At 42.9% G+C, this 27,774-nt stretch overlaps 1 protein-coding gene across 1 annotated transcript; it reads right to left on the bottom strand.

Moving 5' to 3' along the window:
• Window positions 1–871: 871 nt before the first annotated feature.
• On the bottom strand, window positions 872–25,165 carry ivns1abpa (influenza virus NS1A binding protein a). Its single transcript, XM_060913992.1, has 15 exons — window positions 24,954–25,165; window positions 10,097–10,325; window positions 9,819–9,953; window positions 7,633–7,802; window positions 7,418–7,493; window positions 7,128–7,301; window positions 6,914–7,039; window positions 5,271–5,378; window positions 4,769–4,883; window positions 4,327–4,554; window positions 2,873–2,994; window positions 2,652–2,778; window positions 2,441–2,572; window positions 2,175–2,348; window positions 872–1,942 (listed from the first exon to the last, which is right to left on the bottom strand). Exons 3-15 carry the CDS (start codon window positions 9,927–9,929, stop codon window positions 1,686–1,688), a joined length of 1,920 nt encoding a protein of 639 aa, XP_060769975.1. The 5' UTR covers window positions 9,930–9,953; window positions 10,097–10,325; window positions 24,954–25,165; the 3' UTR covers window positions 872–1,685.
• Between the last annotated feature and the right edge of the window lie 2,609 nt (window positions 25,166–27,774).

Below are 27,774 nucleotides of genomic sequence, written 5' to 3'. Positions count from 1 at the left end.
TGTAGAATGGACCATATATTTATTATATCCATTACCTGATTTGTGCAGGTTAACAAACCCTTTAGCCTGACGTGTACCCTGTCCTTGTGTAGTATGTAGAGATCATCAAAACTGCAGCAGAATGATGCAACTAGCTGAAAAGATGTCTCTGTGATTTTGAAATACTACCAGCGCCTGGTGCTGACGTCAAGAACAAGACAGTTTGAGAGTAGTGACCTGAGCTGAACATTTAACTTGAATCAGTGTCTGGTTATTTGGCGACAGCATTGGAAATGTCCTCTTAAAATCCCTTTAACTCTCAGGTCTGACCCTGTGGCCTAATTCCTGAGAGAGAGACACATGTGCGTCACTGCTGCTTACTGAGTGTTAATACTACTACTACTACTGAATGAAAGGAATGTAAAAGGAAGAACATGACTAATACCACTCCAGGGAAATATGTAAGCTCATACATCCTGACAGTGGTACTGAGGAAGCACATAGGACGCAAAAGTAGCTTCAGATAAACTTTGCGTAATTTAATCCTTTGGGCAACTAGTATCTCTCTCTCGCTCTCTCACACACCAGGGTTCAAAGTTAAAAATGACGACTATGCATGTTTTTCATTTCTAAATACCAAAATTGGGTACATTTAGGACTGTTGCTTTCCTTGTCATGGAAAAAAATGACTCCTGTTTCAAATTAAGATACTGAATACACAAACCAGATTACTGTAATCCCACCACTATTCAACTCCGGAGCCAGACAGTCCATATTAAAAAAGGGGTTCAGATAAATGAGAATTGCAATCATTGTAGTCATGCTTTTTTTTTTTTTTTAAAGTGTATTTTAATATGGGGGGGGGAAGAGAAAAAAAAAGACGCTAGAACAGTTTGAGGCTGAAGTGATCTATTTAAGAAATATCGGTTTGTAACAAGTATACAGAATCTCACCCACCATTTCAGTTTAATGTGAGAACAGAACATTGACGATCGATGTACCTCAATTCTTAAAAACACAAAATATTAGACATGGAAATAAAAAAAAACAAAGTCTAGGAGTTAGTCCAACTGCAGATTTTAGTTAGAGAAACATTGAATTGTGTTCATGTGTATACTTGTTTAACTAAACTGGCACTGATTTAAGGTTCATGTGCAGCTGCTTAGCTCATCTATCAATCAGCAGTGTATCAAAAATATAAAAAGGCCATCGTTACTGATTGGTAAACCAATCCTGCATAACAGTTAATGCGAAAATAAAAGCTATGCAAGTGATAGTTTGTTGAATAAGGCTTTTATGTAACCGCATGTGAGCTAATATCCTTTAAAAAAAAAAAAAAAAAAGCGCACTAATGACTGAAATCAAGTCATCTAAAACTCAGGTTAACCAATTACTCATGCCAGTGCTTTACTGGTAATCCTTTTCCAACTTAAATATCCACTCAAAGTTACAATGTGCAGTAAAGATTGGCAAATTTAAAAAGGAAAAACCAAAACATATGTACAGCACAAGTTGCTTCCCTCCCCCCCTCCCCATCACCACACTCATCAGTCTTCACTGAAGACCTGCATAACCGTCCAAAGCCCCACCCCCTTTCCCAATTAACATACACGACATCACGAAGCACGATTACGTCACTAAGCCTGTTAGTTTGAGAGAGACATTACCCACTAACACTCCCCATCCTTCTACACCCGCCACATCCATCAGGCGCTGCTGAAAGCCTCGGCACAGGTGCTCCACTCATCCAGCTCCGTGTTGTACACCTCCACCGTGTTGAGGAAGTTGTTGCCGTCAAAGCCGCCCACTGCAAAGATAAGGTTACCAAGCACAGCCACGCCAGCATTGCTCCGCGCCGAGTTCATACTCCCCAGCATCCTCCACTCGTTGCGGGCTGGGTCGTAGACCTCTACGCAGCGCAGGGCGTGAGAGCCATCAAAGCCACCCACCACAAACAGCTTCCCTGTGGGAGGACAAAATGTGCGCTTTCAGTGCCAATTTTATACATTAGTCGTCCATTGGTTTTCTCTAGGATTGCAAAACTGACCCTGTACCAACACCCATGGAACCACCAGAGATTCATTAAGTCCATGGGGACTCCAACCTGTCTGCAAGACTCTTAATTTTTCGTGACAGTGCTTCCCCAGATCCCAACATTGGAAGGTTTGCTTGTTTCGATATTTTCTCCTTTTTACCTGCGTAGATGCCCACACCAGCACCTCTCCGAGCCACGTTCATGGGGGCAACCAGGGTCCAGGTGTTGTTCTCAGGATTGTAGCGCTCCACACTATTTAGACAGTTCCAGGACTCAGCTCCTCCAATCACGTACATATAACCATCCAACTCGCAAACTGCTGCCTGGTGCCTCCCTACACACAAAAAAAAAAAAAAAAAAAAAATCAATTAAAATCAGGCACCGATCTACTGAACTGGACAATTATGGAGATGCAGCCACACTCACTGATGTTTAAGGGTGCACAGCTGATCCACTCCTTGGTCACAGGGTCGAAAGTGTCACAGTTCTTCAGACCTTTCTGCCCGCAAGGGTCCGATCCACCCACAACATAGAGCTTGTTGTTGAGAGAGCAGACACCTAGAGCAAGACAGATAAAGCAAGTCAACGATATATAGTTAAGACAAGCTGTTTCATGATGCCCCTTGCTTCTTCACACCTGCATTGCAGCGGTTGGTCCGGAGCTCTGGCACTTGGGTCCACTCATCTGAATTCGGATTGTACATCTCTCCACAGCTCAGCTCATCCGAATGGCCGTTGGAGCCACCCATCACATACAGCTGACCCTGATTGGTTAGGGGGAAAATCAAGTATTTAACAAAGTCGCATTGTTGAGAGCATGGACAATTACTTGTGTTGGTAAGAAGTGCAGAAATGTACCATCAGCACAGCCATCTGAAAGCGAGCCCGAGGTGTCCTCATTGGTGCAATAAAACTCCAGCTGTTGGTCTTCAGGTCGTAACATTCCACAGTCCTCAGGCACTCCTCACGGTTATAACCACCTGAAAAAGGAGGAGAACATAACTACAGACTTCTACAACTAAAAACATCCCCTCCAACCATTTTCATGCAAGTGTGCGATTGGGGGGGGGTCCTAAACACTTCAAATATATATATTTACACTTGGCCACGATGGAAAATTTGGTGTTTTGATTTAAAAAAAAAAAAAAAACACGACATTTTGTGGTAGAACTGAGATGATTGTACTAGTTTGAGTATTTCAGAAACTGCTGATCACAGTCTCAAGTTTACACAAAAGGTATGAAACAGAAAATGGCAGTTGTGCAGGCAGAAATGCCTTATTCATTATAGTAGAATACAAGCAAGAACATTCATATTAGGATACTCTTCAAAATTGGCTGATGAGCCAAGCAAAAATCCAAGATGGCTGCCTCAGCAATGGCACAAATCAAAATGACATTTGAATGATTACGGTTTCTATTTATATACACACACACACACACACACACACACACACGTTTGTTTTTTTAGCATTCTGAAACAGAAGTTGCCCAAGAAGATTTTTATGGGTATCAACTTAGTCCATAAATTTCAATTTATGTCAAACACCCATGTCAGTGAAACTGTCCAAAATGCCATAAGCTGAAATATTACAAGTTTCCATCCAATAAATTTATTGTACACCAACAATAAAAGATTAAATCTTGTCACGTTAAAATGGAACTATTAATTTTAGTTTATTACTGCACAGAAAATATTTTGTACCTGTCCTGCTAAATTTATGCTGAAAAAGTGGTACACCATATGAACATTTACATGTAGTGACTTTAGAGACAAAAGGTCTTGAGTGATAAGCAATGGCAAAATCAAATTAAATTATTAACAGACCCAATCAATAATCTTTAGCAAAATGAAAAAAAATGGAATTTTGGCTAGAAAAATGGCAGCCATCTTGGATTTTCACTTGGCTCATCAGAAAAATTTGAAGAGTACTGCAATGTGAATGTTTGTTTATGCCAAGTTTCATGCTTGAATCATCATCATTTGAACGATTTTTCCATTATTTCCTCCACGATAGAAAGGTCAGAGGAGAATGGCGAAACTGGTTGACAAGAAACTCTGATAACCACTCTTTACAACTATGAGCAGAAAAGCATCTCGGAATGCACAACACAGCCAATCTTGAGGCAAATGGGTTACGATGTGGCCTTCTGCTATTAAGACCCCCCCCTTATGTATAAGGCCTATGATTTCATGCATTGCACTGCTGCCAGATGACTGGCTCATGGTGCTTGTAATAAAGTGGTCAGTATGGAATTAGTAAGTGCTTTTGAATGTCCCTGTAATAATATTCGGGTTTCACATCCACCAACCTGCAGCAATCAGTCGCCCATTCAGCGCAGCAGTACCAAGTCCAGAGCGGGCATAGTGCATTGGAGCCAGCAGCAGCTCCTGATCTTCTTCTAGGGGTGGAGCCTCAAAGCTCAAGCTCTTCTGCAGGCAGGGCGTGGCCGAAGGTGAGGCCTGGGGACTGCTCCGCCCATGCAGGAAGATGACACAGAGCACACCATTGAGCACCGCCAGGCACAGGTATGTGCTGTCTGGAAGAGTACAATTGAAGTTGGGAACATGAACATTCATCTTCACTTGGCGGTGGTTATTCCAATGACTCAATCAATCTAAAACGTTAAAGTTAAAAGGTTTCATACGCACACCAACAAAACCATCTACTATTCATTAACACTCAAAGGCTCTTGTTTTATCAAATAACTTTCATTTAGGTGCTTATTGGGTCTACTGGAGGAGGACACTTACTGGTGGTCTTCTCCGAGGCGATGTACTTCCACTCCTGTTTGGCCGAGCCGGGCGAGAGGCTGCCGGAGGAGCTGTTGCTCAGCTGCCTGTGAACGTTCTCTCGTGGGGTCTTTTTCTAAAAAAATGCACAGTGCAGCTACAGATACCCTTCCCAAGGCCCACAGTCACAAACACTCTTCTGAGGCCCACAAAACCTACAATGGCGCGCCCTACAAGAGCTTAGCATTCTCTGTCCTAGCGCTCACAAAGCTAATTTATTTCAGGCTGAAAAAGAATGTCTTTGGGCAGTCTATATCCTAATCTGTGCTACAATCCAGACTAACTTTGCTTCAAGTGATTTATGCATTCTTGCATAAAATGTCTGGGCCACAAAGCACATTTTCTTAGCCTTCTCAATCTAAGAAAAAAAAAAAGTTTTAAAAATCAGTCAGTCATCGCACTTTAACAACGTTCGCTGTACTGAATGGCAGGGCTAAACCGGTTTGGTGCTGGTTTAATGTACCTGCACAAACTGAACGCGGTCATCCTCAGCGCCAAACACCTCGGCCTGGCCCTCAAGCAGGCCCCCATCGAGCAGCTTGTGATCGGCCGAATAGTACAGCGTTTGCACCTGCAAGACACACAGCGACACAAAAACCCATGTGGCGGTCTCCATGGCAACAGCACACCCGGAGAAGGAGAGAGGGAGAAGAAAGGGGTTGGGGAGGTTGCAAGATGGTTGCAGAATGCTGAGAAATCCATTTTAAAAAGACTGAACATAATGTGGCTTCTGTTCAGGGGTTGTTAGAACTCTTCTCTGGAGCTCCCAAGGTTTCCACACTGCATCTTCCCCCCCCACCAAAAAAAAAAAAAAAAAACACCAAACACACCCCACCACACTCTGCTGCTGGCTGCTTTGCAACCCAGGAACTATTTGTTAAGGTTGAAAAGAAAGAGGGGAAGAAGGAAAAAAAAAAAAAGACTGGTCACCAGGCCTTCAGCGCTTCTGGATAGTGGCCCTCTTCTTGACTGAGGAGGTTAGTTAAACATATTCCACAGAGACAGACTTTTCAAACAGCTCCTTCATTAATCTGCCTTGTGTACGGTATGAGGACTTGGTTCTTCAAGCTAAATAGTCACGTCAATTACAAAAAGGCTAATACGGGGGGGGGGGGGGGGGGGAAGCACAGGTATTAAAAGAAATAAAACAGCTGTCGAGACAGACGTGTTATGAACCCAAGTGAAATTAACGAGCACACTCAGCACTCCACAGTGGTAACATTGGGTATGAAACTAACACTTAATATCTAATGGGTTTTGTTAAGAATTTGTACACAAAAGATAGAGAGAGCGCAAGAGAGAGAGAATACTTTCACAATTCTCACTCTCTTGCTGGATCATGAACGCCAAAAGTAAGCGTCTTCTTAAATAGGAATGTTTTGCAAGTCTAGACCCCATTTGTGCACATGTGAGTGTGTTGTGTCAAACAGATGGGAGCTCAGCTCTCCTTTGGCTGTCGCTCCCTGCCTTTTCTCTTTTTCCTGACTCATTACCCTGGAGGCCCCAGCCGTGGCTTCTTCACTCAGCTCAGAGTCCTGCAGTTGTTTTCTCTAATAAACCTAAAGAGAAAAAAAATCAACGGGGAGGAAGAACTGTTAGTTTTCCTGCCCAAAGTGTGCATATATAAAAACACATACACACAGTGTCTCACACACCTGTTCAGAAAAGAGAGAGACATCTGTGAGACAGCAAAAGGCTCTCAGGTCACTTTGAGCTTTACTGTATGACACAGAGCCCAAACTGGTGGCTTTTTTTTTTTTTCTTTAAGTTCTGCTCACCTGGACTAACCTCTTGCCTTTGCAGAGTGTGTAACAGCCCCGCCCTGTACCTATTACAAAATATATACTCTTAAACATCTGGGGGAGGGGAGGGGGAAGTTTGAAGTGAGGCAAAAAGGAGAGGGGGGAAAAAATGGATACAGATAAAATAAAACCATCAAGCCTGTGGGATGAGCGTGAGCTTGTATGAACAGACCCTTGAACACTGAATTGGTGATTGGAAGAAGGTGGGGCCAAAAAAAAATAAATAAGAGCGGGAGGAGAGAGAGAGGAGAAAGAAAGAAAGGGAAAAAAAAAAAAAACCCTCAAAGAGGACCGCAGTACTAACCTCCTCCATCAGTCTCTCAAGCGGCTCCCCGTTCTCCCACAAGCTGCGCTGCACCCAGCTGATCACCTTCGAGTACAGCTTCCCATTGCTGGGCAAGCTCAGATGATCCTCTAGCATCACCTCCAACTGCACACATGCCAAACGTTTCATTATACGTCCACGATGTTGGCTGCATAAATACATTCCAGAAGAAAGTTCAACCTGATGAACTCGCCTTTAGACGAGGCAGTTTGAGGAAATCCTCCTGCTCCGAGATCTCCAAAAGATGTTCCTGGATGTAGCAGTCAACCTTGGCTAGCAGACGAGCGTCACCCATGCTGCTGGCAAAGTTGCGGTAGGAAATGGCATTCTGGGAGTCCATCTTCGAGAGCAGGTATTCTCCACAAATCTGAGAGAAAAAGATTGGAATGACTATACGTTTCCAGTAGGAATACGAATTAAAAGCACCACATGGTATCATGCGGGTTTTGTTTTAAAGGTTTTCTTGCCGTTTCAAAAACATACCTGCTTCACTCTTTCCATCTTAAGCCGTTTGGCTGCAGAGTACACCTCCTTAACCAACTCCTTATCTGCCTTCAACCTAAAAGCAGCACAGGCAATGAATGCACTTGAGCAAGACTGGAAGAATGCACAGTGTTAATTGATGTCACTGAACAGTCGCCATTAGAAATGGGGGGGGCCTGTAGCAGACAGCCATATGGTATTTTTCAAAAACCTACTGGGCAGTATAGGCATAGTTGAGCAGGATCTCCACAGCCTCAGGGTTCAGATCCTCAAACTTCACATGGGAGATGCCGTGAGGCTCCAGATCACTGTTAAAGATCTCAAACAGGTACGGGCTGCAGCATGCCAGCACTGCACGGTGCGCCATCAGCTCATGACCACACACCTGGAGGGGATCAAGAGTCAAAAGGTTACAACTCGGCTACACCTAGGAGAAAGCATGAACCAGCGAGTTTCTCTTTTTGCAAGAGAGACATTTTTGACTGCATCACTAACAAGTTCGATTGTATCCCACCCCCACTCTTGCTTATATAAGAATGCAAGCAATCGAAGGAACAGGACAATTATGAATGTTGACTTCAACAAATAATTAACCCTAAAACAAGTAAAGAGCAGTGTTCTCCCCAGGGATTTCAAATAGCATCCTGGTAAACTGTCATTTTGAAATCGTGTCAAAATTCACCCCATGTTTCGTAACTACATTCAGTTGGTAAACAGGAAGTTGATGTGGGACAGACCTAAAAACCATATGCATGGTATAGAACCCCAAGCTGAAGCTCAGTACTAAATATCAAGCAGTTGTGATTTGTAGTTGCTGAGAAAAGTGTTATGAAAGTTGTGTCAATCCACACTATACGTTTCGTAAATACATGGTCAGTAAACAGGAAGTCGATGTGCGAGAGACCTGAAAACGGTATACATGGTATAGAACCCCATGTGGAAGTTTGGTACCAAGTGGCTATGATTTGTGGTTGCTGAGAAAAAGGGCGTTTCGGATGGACGGAAAGAGGTAAGCCAGTATAACCCCGCTCCGAAGGAGTCAGTTCAAAATCAACTCAATCTTTGCAGATTCACACACTGATTGGCTCGTCTGCTTTTTTTAATTAATGGGTAAGGCGAGGAGGAAGACCAGTAGCAGCATAGATGTTAAAAATGTGGTATGGATTGCCAGTCTGGATTCAGGTTTGCCTCAGGGCATGTTGCTTGAACAACTTTAAGTACTGGGACAGTCCTTTCCCCTTCATTAGCAACTTAATGTGTGCTACTTGGGTTACAGCCACCCATAGTTCTGGAAACTTGGTCTACTGTTCCAACTTTTGTCCTTCATGACATTTGGTACAGTGCTTTGTGTTTCAGGATCGACTCGGCCTAACCCTGTAGAAACTCCACATTTTAAGTTAACACAACCCTTATTTATATTAACCTTGCAATAAACTAAGAGATGCTGGATGAAGGGCTATTTTAAAAGTTCTGAAGATCCAGCTAGGTAAATAGTACAACTGAATAGTAACATCAGCTAACTTGTCACATTTAACTAATAATTAGTGCTGTCAAAAATGTCGCATTATCGAGTTAACTTGACTCAATTTTAACGGTGATAATTTTTTTTTATCGCGAGATTAATGCTCTGTGACATGATGTAGGTTTTTCATAAGCTTTTGAAACTGCCAGGAACAGAACAGAGACTTTGCTTAGAAAAACGATAGCAGCTAGACTGTAATGCCACACCCCGCACAGCCAGAGTCCTCTGCCCTCCCCCCAAAGAACCAGCGCGGGCAGCTCGTGCTGCCGCGCCTCGGGACGAAGAGCCACGGTGCTCAGCTTAGGTTTCGTTTTCCCATCGGCGACTCCAGCCTGACTTTGCAGTGACTGTGACAAGACGTGTTATACGGAGCCGTAGTAACTCGTCCCCTCACTTTTAATTACCCGAGCGCACGCCTTAACGCAAAGCATGCGCACGGGTTATAACTCGTGCGCGCACATTAATATCTCGTGCACACGCCTTATAAGTCGTTCCCACGCTTTATTTTTTTATTCACCATGTCCCCTCTACGGCTCCGTAGTGTTATGCTCTGCAATATATTAAAAAAAAAAAAAAACCACACATTGGTACAAAGCAAGCCCATTCACTTTATGCTGATAAGAGAATTACAATGTTTTTTCATGTGACAAAAATGTGCGATTAAATTGCGATTAATCACGAGTTAACTATGACAGTCACAACATTAATCGCGATTAAATATTTAATCGCTTGACAGCACTACTAATAATGGTTAGATTATGGCTATAAAGACGACCAATTTGAATCGGTGATGTTTGGTTTCATAATGGTGCCATCACCGACTGAGAATGCAAACAGGATTGCATGTGTGAGGATTTGTGGAAGGGATTTGTTTTTAACCTGCAGTCTGACGTCACAGAACTGTCCACTCTTCCTCAGGGCATTCATTTTGGCGACAGTGGAATCCAGGAACGTCTCGTCCTCAAAGATCAAATATCCGTTCGGAATCATCTTTTGCAGTTTTGGGAAGTAAACCTTCAAGAACGGAGGAAAGGGAAGAAAAAAAAAAAACATTAGAAAACACATACACAATATGTGCTTTAAGGTTTTTAATCTTGAATTCAGATCACATTTCACCCCTCATTTTTAAAGTCCTACAAATTATGCGCTGGGTTTACCTAATCAGAAATTCCAAATTCTTGAAGAAACAGTTGTGCTTGGGCGTCTTTCCTTCACTTCTGAGCAGGTGGCAAGAGGTGATGCCAGGGGAACCAGCAAGCGCAGAGCGAATGGAAGGGCGGGCAGCCGCGTTAACGCAAACTCTCAGGCTTAGAGTGACTAATCAAGTCTTCGGGATCCCGTTGGCTATAGAATGAAACCTTTTCTAGGTTGGTCGTGTATTATAACCTGAAAAAGAAGCACACGAACAAATCAAACATGTATGGAAAGCATTTCTAGAACAGTTGAGTCAGTCAATGCAATCTTGCACTAATCCATTTGTAATACAATTGTTTTGTTGTGCCAAGCTTTCTGTTACACATTTACACAGAACATGCTTTCGTCTAAACCGGGGAACAGGGGCGCTGTGCCCTCTTACCAAAACGCCGATTGAACCCCAAGTCACACTTAGGCTATGCACTTGTATGCTACTGCACAACATGCAATCTTTCTCAAAATGATCTTTTCTCTGTGAAAACATCCCAGCAACACCACGTGACAATGCGTCTGATCAAATACATTGGAATATTTTTGGAGTAATTATAATCATAGTAGATACACTGTCAGACGGTGCAAAAACTATCCGAACTGGCGTTTTCCAGACCGAGACGCCATGTTTAGTTGTTTGTCACAGCTGCGCTCACGAGATTTGACATAGGTTACATACAAGGTCAGCTGACTTGTCAAGCGAGATTTCTCGAGCCTGAATGACCCTTCACCCACCGGCATGGGAGCTTTTGACAGAAGTAGTTTGCGAGTTGTTTTTGTTGACACTTGGGCATTTAAAGAGGTTATCCAGCGGCACGAAATGGAAGAAAGCCAAAGACTGTCCGGGACAGAAGATGATGACGACTTCTTTTTTCTGTCACAAAGCGGATAAAGATGTTTTCGATGGCGAGACCGCAACAATCGAGGAATCGTTCCGTGCCCTCATTGAAGGACGCGCCAACCGAGCACTGTGACAGCGGCGTCACGGAATCCATGATGAACGAAGACCAGATGTCTTGCTCTGATGAAGGCACAGAGCGTTCAGTGGAAAAGCAAAATGAGAAAAAGGCCGAGTTTCAGGAAAAGTTCAAGTATTTTTTTTTTTTAAAGCGCGATTACATTTTTTGCATGGCTTCAAACTTTGTGACTTGGGTTGGATTCCAACTTTACAAATTTTTTTTTAATTTCCTTTTAAATTAAAGGATTTTGCTCTGGAATTTTTTTTTTCCATTTTGAACAACTAACTCTACCTTACTCTAGTATAAGAAAACAGATTTCTCTGGTGAATGTTTAATACTTTAAGTTTGATTCATTTGAATTATAAATTTCAATTTGAATCATGGGAAACTAGTATTGTGTAATTTGAATGACGATGTATTAGAATTTGAATTAAGTGTTGGCAGTTATTTTCTTTTTCAATATTGACAATTTGTTACAATTTCCCTCTCAGATAGCCTCAGAATGTCCCGGTGTAGCCTCAATTTTTCAAAGGCTTCGCACAGCGGAAGCTTCCGCACCACCCCACCTTGGTGAGCGCCCTCATACTAAATTTTTCTAGAAAAACCCCTGCAGAAGGCTACTGATTTGTTTATGGAAAGTGCGCTACACAGATTTGTTTGCCACAGATTCCTGAAGTGAAACTGCATGCTTCAAGGACGAAATTGAAAGTGATCAGAGAAAGAAAAGCCAAATTTAAAAAAAAAGGTTTCAGCGCAAGTATTTTTTTTTTTTATAGGAGATGCTTATCTACAGTGAAGAGAATATTTTGCCACTTTACAGGCCTCTGCCTCAACCACAGGCTCAGCTTGGCTACTACTGCCAATATGAAATTAACATTAGGCCTTGGTGATAAAATGATAGCAATATATATCGTTGATAGACACTTCATCAAGCATAAGAAACTGATAGTCACTTCAACTTGTCAAATGCAAACCACCAGAGATGCAGCTCCTTTTAGTGATGCACTACGTTATGTTCATTATTATTTATCCATCGCTCATAGAACATTCTCTTTGTACTTATTTGCTAAAATTCATGGCCAAATATACTTTGGGTGGTTGTTAATATTCCAGGGCAACCTGTCCAAGTAAAATCTGTGCCAATGATGAAACTTGATAAAGGTAGCACATTCTTCTGGATGGAAGGAACAATCGATCCCAGCCCTAACTAATACCATTATAATCTTGCTTGTCCAGGCAACTGCCAATCTAGCCTGGCAAGCCAGACTAAATGTGAATATTTAGTCTGGTCTCGGTCGTAGACATTTCCGAAGGGTGTGGGTAGGAACAACCCGTTGTCTTTCAAACGGTCTCTGTGCGTATAGGCCAACACTCTGACCAATCAGCGCAACAGTGACTCTGACGTAGTCAGAGCGACAGAAAGCAGTGGGGGAGGGCTGCGAGTCCGAAATTGTTTGCCTCTTTCACCTGGTCCTCCATTAGGGCTACCAAGGGCGAGACAATTACCACCATAGGATTTTCACTTAGCCCCATCCTTTTGGCTACCAGCGGAGCTAGCTGGTAGATCAGACTTTTGCCATAGCCAGTTGGCAAAACAGCAAAAACGGCCTTCTTGAAAAGGAATGAGCGGAGAGCCTCTTCCTGCTCATGTTTCAACGAAAACTCCAAGTCTAATTCTTCTAAAACTGATTCCAAAGTGGAGTCAAACAAGCGCTGTTCAATAGCCGTAGCCATCTTTCCTGTTGTGCTTTCTCCAGCGTCGTGCAGCCTTGTCGTCACTCCTGCAAAAGCCCGCCCAAAGAATCCAAACAAAAACCTTGCGTTGTGATTGGCGGGCACGATTTGATGCCCGGGGTGTGTTGTTGATATGGTCCGAGGCTAGACCCACTTGTAGGCAAAAATATTTTTGGCCGCTAGGCGGGTGGGTCTAGTTTACTAGGCTACTGCCAATCCTCATTCCTGTTCAACCAGAGGAAGAGTGTGAGAGACCCAATGTTTCTGATCATGTCTCTGTCCACTAAAAAGTATCCCTCCTCTCAGACAGGCCAGATATGACCATGTCAAAAGGAACAATTTCAAACAAGAACACATTAGGACCAGTAGAAACAGATTTGAAACAGTGAGCACTAAGCAACTAAATAATTTCCTCCAGCTGTCCCTGAGGTCATTACTTTGCTGCACGCAAAACGCATTACAGACGTCGATCGAGAGCCAAATCAGCAAAGTCTGAGGCAAAAGATTCTACAGAGGGGCATGTAGATAAAAACTAGTCTTGAAGAAATCTTGATTGGGATCTGGTCGTTATCTGGAAACCATCATGATGTTCAAACAATTACTATTGCCGCTTTTCCACTACCAACGCGGCTGAGCTGGGCTGAGTCGAGCTGAGTGGGGCTGTTGAAGTTGGATTTCGACTACAACCGCGCTGAACCGTGCTGGCTGGAAGTGGGTGGACACATTGGGTGGAGTTAGCGAAAATGGGTGGACGTCACGTGATGTCGTTAGGCGGCACAAACCGTGACATCAGTGACCTTTTAAGCGGTAGTCTCACGACCCGGATAGTAAACAATAAACATGGAGGACATGGAGTCGTTAGTGTTGCTGGTCTTGGTGCTGTGGCTTGTTGTCACCGACAACACCAACAGATACTGGCAAGAGCGTATAGATGAGGCGAGGCGCATAAGGCTTCATAATTCTCATAAGTCATAATTATTATTCTTCCAGGTTTACGGTGTTTACAGATCCCAGCGTGCTCGCGGGGTGTGTGTGGGCATGTGAGGACACTCCTCCTCACCAATCAGTGCACAGGGGAGTGTCTCCTCACGCCCCTAGCCCCACTCGGCTCGGTTTGGCTCGCTTCAGCCCCACTCCAAAACCGTGCGAGTTTTGGATGCCAAGTAAGGCTGAAGCGAGCCGAGTCGTGCTGCTCTAAGGTAGTTGAAACGCGAGCCGTGTCAGGCTGAAGTGAGCTGAAAAAGGGTAGTGGAAAAGGGCCATATTAAAGGGGTTCGTTTGACCAGGCACCATGGTGTGACTCAGCTGAACAAAACACACACAAGCGACCTTCTGTACAAATGACCATGACGTCCTTAATAAAGGATGCAAACAACAAGGCATTACTGTGCATCCTGCTGCATTGTGGTTTTGACCTCTAAAGCATTGCATGTGGAGGGCATAAAGAAAGACTTGTTCTGCTGGCTCCTGAAGTATTTAGTTAGCCAAGACTAACTCATTGTGGGGAAAAACAGTGAAACGATGAGCACAAGCAGAACGTTATGTCCCAACAAGCCATCCCCTGTTGCCAAAGCTGGCCGTTCGCATATGGATGCGCGCTTGTAATTACACTAAATTACTACCACAAGACCCTTCCTCACGCTACTCACATACCCACAGAGGCTTCTTGGCCAAATCATCGGACTAAGTTCCCAAGCTGTCCCTGCCCTTGTGCTTTCAAAGGCTTGTTTACGTCGAGAAAAGTCTCAATCGAGTTTGATCTGAAGGGACTGAACATGAGACCAGGCACTCTGCTCTGACATTGAAGCAACAGCACTCAAGTGCATTCCTACACCACATGTGTTTTTAAGAACAGGCCAGGCTTATGCAACTTTTTTTTTTTTTGGGGGGGGGGGGGGGGGGGGGGCAGGGCATAGAGTGAAAACAGAATCAGAAAGGGTACTGAAAGTGAATCATTCATTCCTCAGGAAAAAAAATAATAATAATCCATTTCCTGTCCACTGGGTGAGCAAAAAAAAAAAAAAAAAAAATTCAGTCAGGAGGGGGAGATATATATATATATATAAAAAAGAAATCGCAATGCTGTGTTTGCTTTTTCTTTCAGTACTTTATTACAAAAGCAGACACATTTAATAAAATATGACGGTTTAATCAACTGAAACTTGTACAAAAACTAAGTTAGCATTTTAAATGCTGACTGCAACACTTGCAAAACTTTTACAAAAGGTACTTAAAATGTCCGACACACGGACTTTTTGTAGTTCTAAATCGACTGTTAGGCCTAGTTCGGATGAAATTACGCTATTAAAATGATCACTGAATGATTTGTTTTTCTGAATCTTTACTATTTTGTTGTTCGCTAGAATACCATTTTGCGATTTCACACTTAAGCAAATGTTTGAAAACTCCGGATCTCCTTCCTTCATGGTGGCTGCCATTTTTTTGTGCCGCACAGCGCATGCGCAGAGCTGATCCAATTCTTTATTCTGCGTGGAATGCAGGGCTTTCCACAAGCGCCGGCTGCCGGCCATACAGCCGACTGGACAATTAAGTCCAGCCGGCTACTTTAATGACTATTTTTGTAGCCCACAGGCTCCAAATATTAATTTTCGATTTTAATAAAATTAAATGTTTATCTAATGGACTGACAATAATGTCAAACTGAACCGCACTCATTTAAGTTGTGATTCGCGCTGTTTGTACCGATAATAACCACAAATTCCCCACCGACTTCGTTGATCAAGGGAGAGTAACTCATCCGCGGCCCCGACATGCGGTGTGCGCGCACACTCGGCGGAGGCAGTAGTGTGTCGGGGCCGTCGGAGGGAACAGAAGCAGAAATAACGCTTATTTTGTCTCCGGTAAACCAGTCTTCTCTCGTTCAATTACGTGCTGGCATCAAAAGACACCGTTGGTTGTAAATGAAACCAAACTGAGTGGTTGGAGTGCATTTTCATACACAAATGGAGAAATGTTCGCTGAGTGTTTGTGTAGCCACCACTGCAGACAGTTGTCGTTGTTAATTCATAGCATGCTCAGCTGCGTGAATGTGTCATGCACCGAAAATAAGAGATTTACAAGCCAGGAATGCCTCATGATGCAATACGCAAGAAAAGAAAGAAGATTTACTGCCATTTTACTTTGTATTTGAGTAAAGTGAATAAATAAATGGTCTGTGGAAAATACATTTTATCCTGGGAACTGCGTGCACAGGAGTTTATTTTGTGTTTACTCCCCCCCGGCTGGCTACTTATTTGTCATGACTGGCTAGTATAAGCCTTAGTGGAAAGCCCTGCGAATGCGTAAATGTCAAGTTCGATTTTAGATTTACGAACCCGAAAAAAAAAAAAAGTAAAAAAAAAAAAAAAAAACCAGCGTAAAGAAAAAAAAAAAAAATTCAACCACACAAACGGCACTCACCCGGCCGGTGGACCGGAAACAGAACATTTTTTAATAATGGCCCAATACTGATTAATAGACGTGATGGAATAAGTATGTTGCAGTGTGTCTTATTCCTCTTATACTAGAGCAACCATGAATATATGCAGGGACATTTAATGCTGTCCTTAACGGATTCCTTCGCATACTTGCATTATAGCGACCATAAACAGTCATTCACTCACCTATTCTTGAAACTAGACAGCCTTTCGATTTCGTAAAATTGGTGAAATTTCGTTCCCTTTGAAATTTGGTCATTGCGATATGTTTATTTCTGTAATACCTCAAAAAAAATCTCAGGCCATTCTGTGGCTGGGGAGTTATTTAATTTGAAGGGACTCCCTAGCAAATAATGTGCATGAAATCGCTCGCTTCACGCAGTCAAGCAGGACAGAGGAAGTCCGTGTGCGCACGCGCAGGTTTACCACCTTCTTTTGGGTTTTACGGCAGCCACAGTGTTGCATTACTACCATCTACAGGTTTACCTTGACCCTGCACTGACAGTTCCATCATTCTGTCGCTAAACGAACAGCTAATCACACTGAGGTGCTTGCTGACCACCGATATTCATTAGTTTGGTCCTGTTTCCTTTCCTTCACAACATGACATCTTTTCTCGCTTTCCGTTACTGTAGTCGGTCTTCCACGTTTCATTCACGTCCTCCATTTTCTCTCCTGCTTCAAATTTATATCCCACAATGCCTTGCACAAACAGGGAAAGTCCACCATAGGGCTGTGCTGATGGACGATGGCATCATCTATCGACGATGGTGGTCATCCATCATGATGGAGAGCCACCATCATGATACCATGCCCCTTCCTGTCATAAACATGCATATATCTGGGCCTAAAAAGTTAGTTTTTTGTTAGTTAGTTTAATATATAACAATTATATATAAATACATAATTATATAAGTCATTATAAAGTAATATCCTATTACCGCTTGTTCACGTAGGCTATGGTGCAGGGACGTGCTAGTGAACATAACATGTTCACAATACAGTATGCTACTAATAATAAATTTTGACTTCATTTTTTATCCTACACTATACTTTTAATGTAAAATTTGTCATGTTGTTCAAACCAATAGCCACTATTAACAACTTCAGTCGGGAAATATTGCACCTTATCAAACGGCAGTGAAGCGCAGACTTCGGCAGAAGTCAAATAACTTTAATCTGGTAAATAGGCCTACTTTCAGACACAAAATGGTCCACTCTAAGCCATAATGTCAAACCAAATGGAAGAATGAAGGCGATTCTGACAAATGTAAAGACAGTAAAAAAAAAAAAAAATCATGATTTTAAAAGCTGGTGCAATAATTCAAACACTAATAAATTGGAAAAATTAGCGCGTTCAGGTGCGCACTAAAGGCCGAAACGCATCTTCAATTGATATGGTGTAAATAAACAAGTAATAGCTTAAGTGTAGTTTCTTCTCATAATTTGAATACTAGTCTTTCATTGTTAGAGCAGATTAATATCTTACCGTGATCAGCGAGTGCTCGGGGAGGTTCATTTCCACCTGCGCTTTGCGCAGCTCATTTCTCCGAAGCCAGCTGTGCGCAAACGCAGTGTTGACTGCTCGGCAAACTCCAAACGCTCGGTCTGTACTGGCCCTCTGTTGCGCAAGCGAGTTGGTTATGGCCAGGTTCAAATTGTGCCCAAAACAACTTAACCACGGCCATTACAATTGCCTGATGGCTGTGACAATATTCGCCCCGTTGTTATGCAGGCGATCTTTTTCTCCTCTATTTTCCATTCGGCAAGTGTCTCGCGCAATGCGTCTTCTAAATTGTCTGCTGAATGCGTCTCTGGCATGAAACTCGTTTGCAGGCATTCGGACTGCATTGCCCACTCTTGGTCCACATAATATACGGTAACTGACATGTAGGGCATCATGTTGCAGCTGGACCACATATCCGTTGTCAAGGCCAAATATTCCACATCACCTAGCGCTTTTTTTTCCTTAACGTGCCAAAGCCTCAAATGAGCATCTCATACTTTTAATAATAATAAATTTAATAACGTGGTATTAAAATCCCCCCCCATGATATGATCGTCCATCACGATGTTTGCACTGTAAACATCGTCGATGCCAATTAAGGGGACATCGCACAGCCCTAGTCCACCACACGATGCAGTATCTTCTTGTATTGCGTCAGTGAAGCAAGAGGGGGAAAAAAAAAAAATCCATCCTCCAAGATTGTTGAAATTTGACAAGAGCTTTATCTTCGCGTGTTACAAAAACACTGATAATGGAGACACCTTGTGTAAATGTTAAGCAAACATCTCCTTTGATTAAGAACACTTCATTATATCCAACAATAAGACACTTGTCAGATTATTACCAGACTTGGGATGTGTGGTGCATCTACCATACAAATCCCTTAGAACTAACAAACAGTTTCTGTATAACCTGCGATAAGCACTGACGCACTCTCAACACCTTCTAACACAACAAAGTGACTCCATCCTATACAAACAAACATCACAGGACAACTTGGGTCACTTCCTCCAGAGTAATTTCCAACTTCCTTTTACTTGCCTTTCACCAGCTCTTAATGCATAAGGAAGGATATTCCACGTGAGAATTTCCCCTTCACTGTTCCAGCAGCTGGTCTATCAGATAGAAGACTAAATTACTCACACAAAATGTAGTTCTTTTTTAAAAATTCATGGTCAGCCAAGAACAGCTTTAGATTACAAAACACACCCCACTAGATATGCACCAAATACGCAACTAAAAGGGCACCGGGTAGAGTGCATACCTCTGCCCAGCCACATACTAGAATATCAAAATTTAATCATCAATTGCTCCTTGTCCCAAACCCCGCTGACTACCTTGAGTTATGTTAGGAACAGAAACAATCGGAAGGGAAAACATAACCTACAATAGCGTTGTTAAAGGTAATAAAGGAAAAAAAAAATCTTGAAGTAAAAATGTACAATTCAGCAATGAAAGGGTTGTTCTGCTTTTCCAACATAAAGACACTACAACATTACCAAAGCAACAACTTAATCTTTAACATTTCAAGGACATCAGTTAAAGTAATTAGTGACTTGAACAAAGGCCACAAGTCCCATTTTTTGCAGATTGCTTTGCATGGCACAGCACTCCATGAATAAAGGTGAAATAAAATTGCAATAAAGTCTATCCTCCATGCCAGTTTCAGATATTCGACTACAACAGGTTCGGGTGTAAATAGCGGAAACTCAGTTGTGCAATAGCTACATTACAGCAACAAATAGCAACGCAACACTTTTACGTCCATCCATCAGTTAGCTGTAACCACTTATCCTGTGCAGGGTTACGGGCAAGCTGGAGTCTATCCCAGCTGACTATGGGTGAGAGGTGGCGTACACCCTGGACAAGTTGCCAGGTCATCACAGGCCTGACACAGAGACAAAACCATTCACACTCACACCTACGGTCAATTTAGAGCCACCAATGCATGTCCTAACTTGCATGTCCTTGGACTGCAGGGAAGAACATGCAAACTTCACACAAAGCCCCCCCCCCACCGTTGGCCACCGGGCTCAAACCCAGAACCTTCTTGCTGTGAGGCGACAGTGCTAACCACTATGCCGTCCTAGATTTTTACTCGATTTCCTCAATTCTTCTCAGATTAATTACAATTTTGTAAACCAACAAACCCATGCGTTTTGCAGAGATGCCAACCTTTTGTGAAATCAATGTGTAGTGACACATGCATACGAGCGGAGCACCCGCAGGGTGCGTAGCAAGTCCAATCCAGCTGGGGATTCAGGGGGTGCTGCAAGCCCCCCAAGAAAATTTTGGAAATTGGTGCTTTTTTAGGGCCATTCTGAGTGAATACAGGTGACTAAAATTAACTGGGACATGTTGGTTTTGGTTTTTTTTTTTCCAATTATCTGAAAAATAAAACCAAACCACAATCACTCATGATTTTCTCATGCGTGATACTCATAACTCACCACATTCACACAAAGTAAAGACTTCCCTGGTAATTTGTATACAATCAACTTTCAGTGAATATTATTTTCTTAACTTTACTACACAAATGCTGAAATCCACTCTGCAAACAACAGTAAACCTAGTTCTCACCCCTTCTGGATTTCACAATGACTGGCCATTTGTCAGTGTACTCGGTCCTATATTTCTGATTAGAAACACATGCCTTCTGTTTTTTGGCTTTTGGGGAATCAGGCTCTTCATCTCATCATCTCTAGCCGCTTTATCCTGTTCTACAGGGTCGCAGGCAAGCTGGAGCCTATCCCAGCTGACTACGGGCGAAAGGCAGGGTACACCCTGGACAAGTCGCCAGGTCATCACAGGGCTGACACAGACAACCATTCACACTCACATTCACACCTACGGTCAATTTAGAGTCACCAGTTAACCTAACCTGCATGTCTTTGGACTGTGGGGGAAACCCACGCGGACACAGGGAGAACATGCAAACTCCACACAGAAAGGCCCTCGCCGGCCACGGGGCTCGAACCCGGACCTTCTTGCTGTGAGGCGACAGTGCTAACCACTACACCACCATGCCGCCCCAGGCTCTTCATAATTTGCAGAATCTTCTTCCATTGTTGTGAATTTATACAATAACTCATTATTTGATGATTGAGAACGATTGCACACGCTGTCTGTTCAGTAGCCACTGACCTTGAAAGATAGCAGACGGACGAGTCTACAGTTTCAACAAAACGGGGTTGGAGTGTTCATTCATTTCCCAAGGAAATTTAACAGTGTTTCGTTTCTTTTTGCGAATATATCATTGCATATATGCATGAATTTCATTGCATGAATGTTCATTGCATATTCGGAACATGGTGTTTTGGGTGGATGACAACCCTAATTTCATGTTCTGAGCGATAGTTTGTGAGGTTACAACACCCCGACAGCCCCTCAATGCCTAGTGACATGGGCTGCTCAACATTCCATCGCGGCATCGATAATTAATTCACGCATGCGCAGAACGCTTGTCAACAAAGATGGCGGCGCCCATCGAAGCAAACTTTGACCATAAATACAGTCAAAATATTGAATTATCAAGCGATAATTGGCCTCAAATGTACCGAATACCGGCAAAATATCATGAACCCTTATAGATTCACGCGTTTTGAACTGCATCCAGGCTAAAATCGTATGAATCCCATACATCGTGCCGCCAAAGGTTTCTTTTCAATTAACCTAACCTGCTGGGGGGGGGGGGGGGGGGGGGACACCAGAGCACCTGGAGGAAACCCACACAGAGAACATGCAAATTCCACACAGAAAGGCTCCCATTGGCCACTGGGCTCAAACCCAGGACCTTCTTGCTGTGAGGCAACAGTGCTAACCACTACACCATGTCGCCCCACTTTAGTTGTGAAAAAAAAAAAAAATCATGGTTTTGTTTTACCAGGTCATATACAAAACACTCATTGGAGACATTAGAAAGAATAGTAAAGCCTAAAAGGAAGGAAGTAGCACCAATTGTTGGTGCCTCTGGGGAGTGCAAGCACAAAAGTTCACACTAATAAGTGACAATTAGTTTCACTGCAGGGCTCGAAATTCACGGTGGTCCAGTCGCCCAAGGCGACTTAATTTATCATTTGGCAGGTAATTCCTGTCACTAGCCAGCCTGGCTAGTTGAAAATAAAAATATACATGAAGCAAAGATTCAGACACACCGTCAACTAAAGACGCCACATATTAAGCGCATGCTGGGTCTGTTAATCTGTGTGTTTATCGGCAGGACGGAAACTACCGAAGAATTCCGAATCATATCATGTACGAGTCAGGCTGTCGGTTTTTTCACTACTGCGCATGCATATAACGCATCTCGTTGAATATCGCGGTAATCATGTGTAGTATTGGACCAGGTGGGTGGAGCACATAAGCACGGCAGGCCAGAACTGAGTTCTCAATGAACTATTTACTGCTAGCTTTTCAGCTTTTTATCACTTCCCAGCCACGCGCGCGTGTTCTGGTTGGGGAGAGAGAGCTCCCTTTCTGTGCTCTCTCTCTCTCCTTTTAAAGGGCGCGGTCACTGGGGAAGACACACAAACACAGGTTAATTCCCATCAGGTGCAATGATTCCACCACTTACCTTCCCTGACTCCACCCTCCATTCACAGACTGACGCTTGGCCATGCCTCCACTGCCACATCACATTATCACATTCAATAGATGTGGCCACATTATCGCCCATTTAAACACGTGTGTTTTTTTGTTGTTTACATCTACATCTGCCAAAGCTACGTTGCGATGTGGAATTTTCTGAAAAGGTGTACAGAAACCGCCAGAGACGGGGACAAAGTGACCTTGGTCTGAAGAGGAGAAAAAGGCCGCCGATAAAGCATACGAGAAGGAGAAACGACAAAGGACTTAAAAGCAAACGTGGGAGCAGGGTAGGCCTTGGCTGCGATACGATTTTTATGGAATAATTAATTTTTTTCAAGTTGATTCTTAGTCAATATGAAGCTCCTAATGCTTTCTCTCTCATAAATGATTAAATACAGAAAGCATGTTGGATATATTTTGGGTGCTATAGTCATGATAGTAAGTATATTTGTTTTCAATACTCATACACCAAGTTGCCAAGTTCCCCAATATATTATTTGTTGATATTATATTATGGTGCTCTGTGTTGTTCTCATTTATGTATTTAACAACAGTATCAAAATACTCCGGTTCTTGAAATAAACGCACATTAGTCATGAACAATGGTAACTACGCTCTTTTGCGTTATTTTTGACAGAAGTAAAATTCATACATGAACAAATTTTGGCGAGTTGATTTTCTGTTTGGCGAGTTACTTTGGAAGGTAACTAGTCCGGCTGGCTGGCGAAAAAAAAATATATGAATTTCTAGGCCTGTTAAGACCGACAACAATAACAAGACCGCGAAAGATCGCCATTTTTAATCGACGAGAAGCAGCAGCTGTATAAACGTGAAGTCATCCATTATTATTATTATTATTATTATTATTATTGCTACTTCCGTGTTGTTTTTGCTTCAATATTCGCACCAAGGTTTATGCAAACGTAGCGACGTAACTGACGTATACAGCGACGTAACTGACGTATACAGCGACGTAACTGACGTATACAGCGACGTAACTGACGCGTCTTCTCTTAGCACCGCGAGCGATGGAAAAGCAAGCTGGTTCTCAGCTGGCTCGCAAGTTGAACGAGTTGTGAACCAGCACCAGCTCCGAACCAGCCCTGGAACTGATTTGGTGGAAAAGGGGCAAATAGTAGTGTGTGTGTGGCTAGTGTAAAATGTATGGTAAATGTTGCTTGTATCAAAAAAAAAAAAAAAAAAATACATTTTATACACAATGCATTCATTATTATTACTACTTTTACTGATAAACTAATGGTGGCAGTCAGTTTGTACCAGCATACAGTACAGAACTGAAAATGAGCAATTTGTAGTAGCTCACTGCAAACAGGAACTGAAAATACTCTCCACAGAGGGAAAAAAAAAACAAACAAAAAAAACCTAATTCTGGGTAACTGGGACCATGAGTGAAGTTAACCAAAAGGTCACATGAATGTAGTACACCAAACTACATGCAGTACACACACAGACATATAAAAATAAAATGTGTGCGTATAAAGTATAATATATATAAATAAGTATATATATATATATATATATATATATATATATATATATATATATATACACACATACACACATATACACACACACACACTTTATATTATATATACACACTTTTAATATATTAATTTATATATTAATTATATATATATATATATAAAAAATACACACACACTACTGTGAGGCCTAGTGTATTATACACCGTGTACTGGTGCACTTTGCAGTATTTAGCCTTTGTCTTGCCGTACGTTACACGCATGCGCGTCAGAGACCAGAACTCGTCACGACTGTTAAACCCTAATTCTGATACGTAAAATCAACTCTCAAGTTTTTATTTAATAACTGAAACCTGGATTATATATACACACACACACACTTTAACAATATGTATTTTTTCACAGCCTAAAAGAAGACTGCATTGGTCTTGACCAACACCCTGAATCGTAGCGATCTGAGAAGCAAAAATTCCATTAACGACAGCATAGCAACCGCTTAACAACGCCTTCCTGAATGCTGATAGGCTAAACCCGATCAATCAATCGCGATGCTATTGGACACAACGTATGTCAATCAGCACTCTGATTCACTATGCGGTCCACGGGCTCATCATTATGAAGCTACCACGAGGACAAGCGTGATTTCTAATAGAAGGCGCATTACACTTCCTAACCGCGAGTTTTATTACAGAAACACGCTTAATTTACCTCCATACATAAATTAGCAGAAGGAGTTGTGTTACATATATTATAAATTTTTTTTTTTTTTGGAAGGGAGTCATGAAAACACTGCGCGATCTTATGCTTAGCTTATGATTTTACAAAATCTCAACATTTCAAACCCTTCTTCGCCATACATCACAAATGGACCAAAATGCAAGAGGAGACCACGTGATAATACCAACGCAGCGCGCGCGCCAACCTTCTGATTTAAAATAAATAAATAAAATAGTTAATCAATGAAACAAAACATCTAACCGATTATTTATTTTCGCTTTGCTAGATAGATTAATTTAAAATTAATTAAATAATAAAATCAATCCATCCAGGAAACAGCATCACTGCGCGTGCGTGATATCAAATTATTGCGCGCGTGCTCTTACCTGATCCGTTTGCCAGCAGACGATGGTAGACATATTTGGGTTCAACTCGCAGTTGTCTAACAAGGAAGGTAACAGCGGACGGTGTCGGATCTACACGGCTCCTGTATCCACGCACAAACCACGAGCCACACAGTGATGTCCGTGACAGCACACGAGCTTCCGAAGGCGACAAAAAACAAAAAGACACGGATGCACGCTTTTAACAGAAGCCACGCCGACAGTGACGTCAGGTGTCGTAGCCCCGCCTGCGGAAAAGTACAAGCTGCAGGGGGGCGGAGCCACGGCGGATAGAACCGGTTTCGATAGAGCAGTGTCACATGGCGGATAAAAGGTTGTTTCTCGTTGCTTGGATTTCACACTAATCTCTTGTTTAGAATCACTGTAGGACACAAGTGTCTGAATACAGTCAACAAGTCGACTTTGAAATGCAGAAATATTCATATCAATGTCAGCTGATCTTTCCCTGAGACCCATATGTCTGTCTACACTAAGCATTTCTCTGTGTTTAGTCTTCATGAGAGCCATGATTTGATGCTGAAGCACAACTTTATTCATCACACACTTGTGAAATTTCCTCTCTGCATTTAACCCATCTGAAGCAGTGGGCGGCCATGCTAACAGCGCCTGGGGGGCAGTTGGGAGTTAGGTGCCTCACTCAAGGGCACCTCAGCCCAAGGCCGTCCCATATTAAAGTACATATCACGGGTTTGAGCGCCATAGGCGCGAAGGCGAGTTTAATATACATCATCCCAGCTGACTACGGGCGAAAGGCGGGGTACACCCTGGACAAGTCGCCAGGTCATCACAGGGCTGACACATAGACACAGACAACCATTCACACTCACATTCACACCTACGCTCAATTTAGGTGGGGTTTACATTAGACCGTATCAGCGGATCATCAGATTAACGTTTTTAAAACGATTAGTGTGCACACAGCAACGCCAATACACGGATACGCTCGGGTCCGCAGGCATCCTGCGCTCCAAATCACTCCGCCCTGAACAGCGAGTGCCCTCTGGAGGGTGCGCACTCCGGCCCTGCGCAGCTCACAGAGCGCGCGAGTGGAGCGCACGAGCTGTGATTCGGGACTGAGCCGCTGTGTGTGTGATCTCAGTGCATGTCGGGCATGCGCGTCACTTACCACTTGCAAGTGGAAGGATGGCAAGCCTAAAGACAATCATAACTACACAATGGGCAGTATTTGCATCAGTATTTGCAGTATTTTCATACTTTTATACCCTTTAATGAAAGGTGATACAAGGCGGAAGTCCGCGCCGTTTTTCAGCAGTCGCGTCACATGACCAACGCCAGCGAATCAGGAAGGTGGATGTCACAGTGACGTTGTCCAATGACAACGCCAGCTAGAGCTCAGCACAGCGTATCCGCGTATTCTCAATGTTTACACAGCACCGGACCAGACACGATCTGGATTGAATACGTGGACCCTGGCGGATTCCCGTTTCCCGGCTTTTCCAGGTGTTTTAATGTAAACGGACAGTGCATCCGCGAAGAAAATGAGACCGATACGGTCTAATGTAAACTTGGCCTTAGAGTCACCAGTTAACCTAACCTGCATGTCTTTGGACTGTGGGGGAAATCGGAGCACCCGGAGGAAACCCACGCGGACACGGGGAGAACATGCAAACTCCGCACAGAAAGGCCCTCGTCAGCCACTGGGCTCGAACCCGGACCTTCTTGCTGTGAGGCGACAGCGCTAACCACTACACCACCATGCCGCCCCATATATAATGATGTGTATATATGAATGATTCACCACATTTCGTGTCAATTAAATCTTATTAATAGTAACAGATCTAGATAAATCCAGTGACTATAGACCAAACTTTAATATGCCTAAAGTCACTGTTAATGTCAATAATGACTATTATAAATTGCCAATGGTAGACCCTCTGATGATAATGTTCTTCTAATAATATTCTATTTATAAGTCTAAGTTAATAAAAGTCAGACAAAAAAAGTCAGACAAGTTCGTTAGAATCTAACGTCTGGTCTGGTGATCTAACCTTGTCAGATATAGGGTCGTTTTGCTGCCGTCCAAAATAGTCTGCCATTCGTCCCTGGCGACCATCGCGATGGGCGATCCGAACTTTAACTTGGTGATTTTCTGATATTTTTTCTTTGTAGTTGGCTTTCGCCATTTCCACCAACGGAACTTCATTTTATTATCTCATTCAAGAGAACATAAAGTTAAAGATGAGCAGGCGAGAAATGCAGATGAAATGCAGACGCAAAAAAACAAACAAAATGGTTGAGTGTCGCGGGTTTTCTCGTTCTCTCGCACGTATCATTAATAGCGCCATCTATATGCTTTATCGGTAACTGCTAAGACATTGAATGGGCTCAAGTGTGTACCCCACGGCGTACTGAATTCCGCTCAATTCATGTGCGCTTGATCTGTGCACGCATGCCTCCGGCATTCACTCCAATCCCCCCGTTACGCCGATCCGTGTACCGACCGGGGAATCGGCATATACCGTGGGGTACACACTTGAGTCCACCCATACAATGTCAGACACACGAAAAGTGGAAAGTTAACTATTAATTTTCGTCAACATAAACATATCAAGTTATATATTTTTTTTAACTAATCATGTGTAGTAAGGGTGGGCGGGAGATTTTTATCTTGTCAGCAGGAGGTCGGGAGGATTTTCTAAATGTTCCCTAAAGCAGGAGATCTCCCGCCCATGGCGGGAGAGTTGGAGCCTCTGCATTCTGCATTCTCTGCTATTTTTTTACCTTGCGCAATACCAGAAAAATTCAGTTGAAATCAAGCCATTTGAGGCAAATTGGTCCGCCT

Source organism: Neoarius graeffei, chromosome 2, assembly GCF_027579695.1.
Source record: "Neoarius graeffei isolate fNeoGra1 chromosome 2, fNeoGra1.pri, whole genome shotgun sequence".
Lineage (NCBI taxonomy): Eukaryota > Metazoa > Chordata > Actinopteri > Siluriformes > Ariidae > Neoarius > Neoarius graeffei.
The sequence above is the reverse complement of the archived record's forward strand: the minus strand, read 5'-3'. Positions and strand labels throughout refer to the sequence as shown.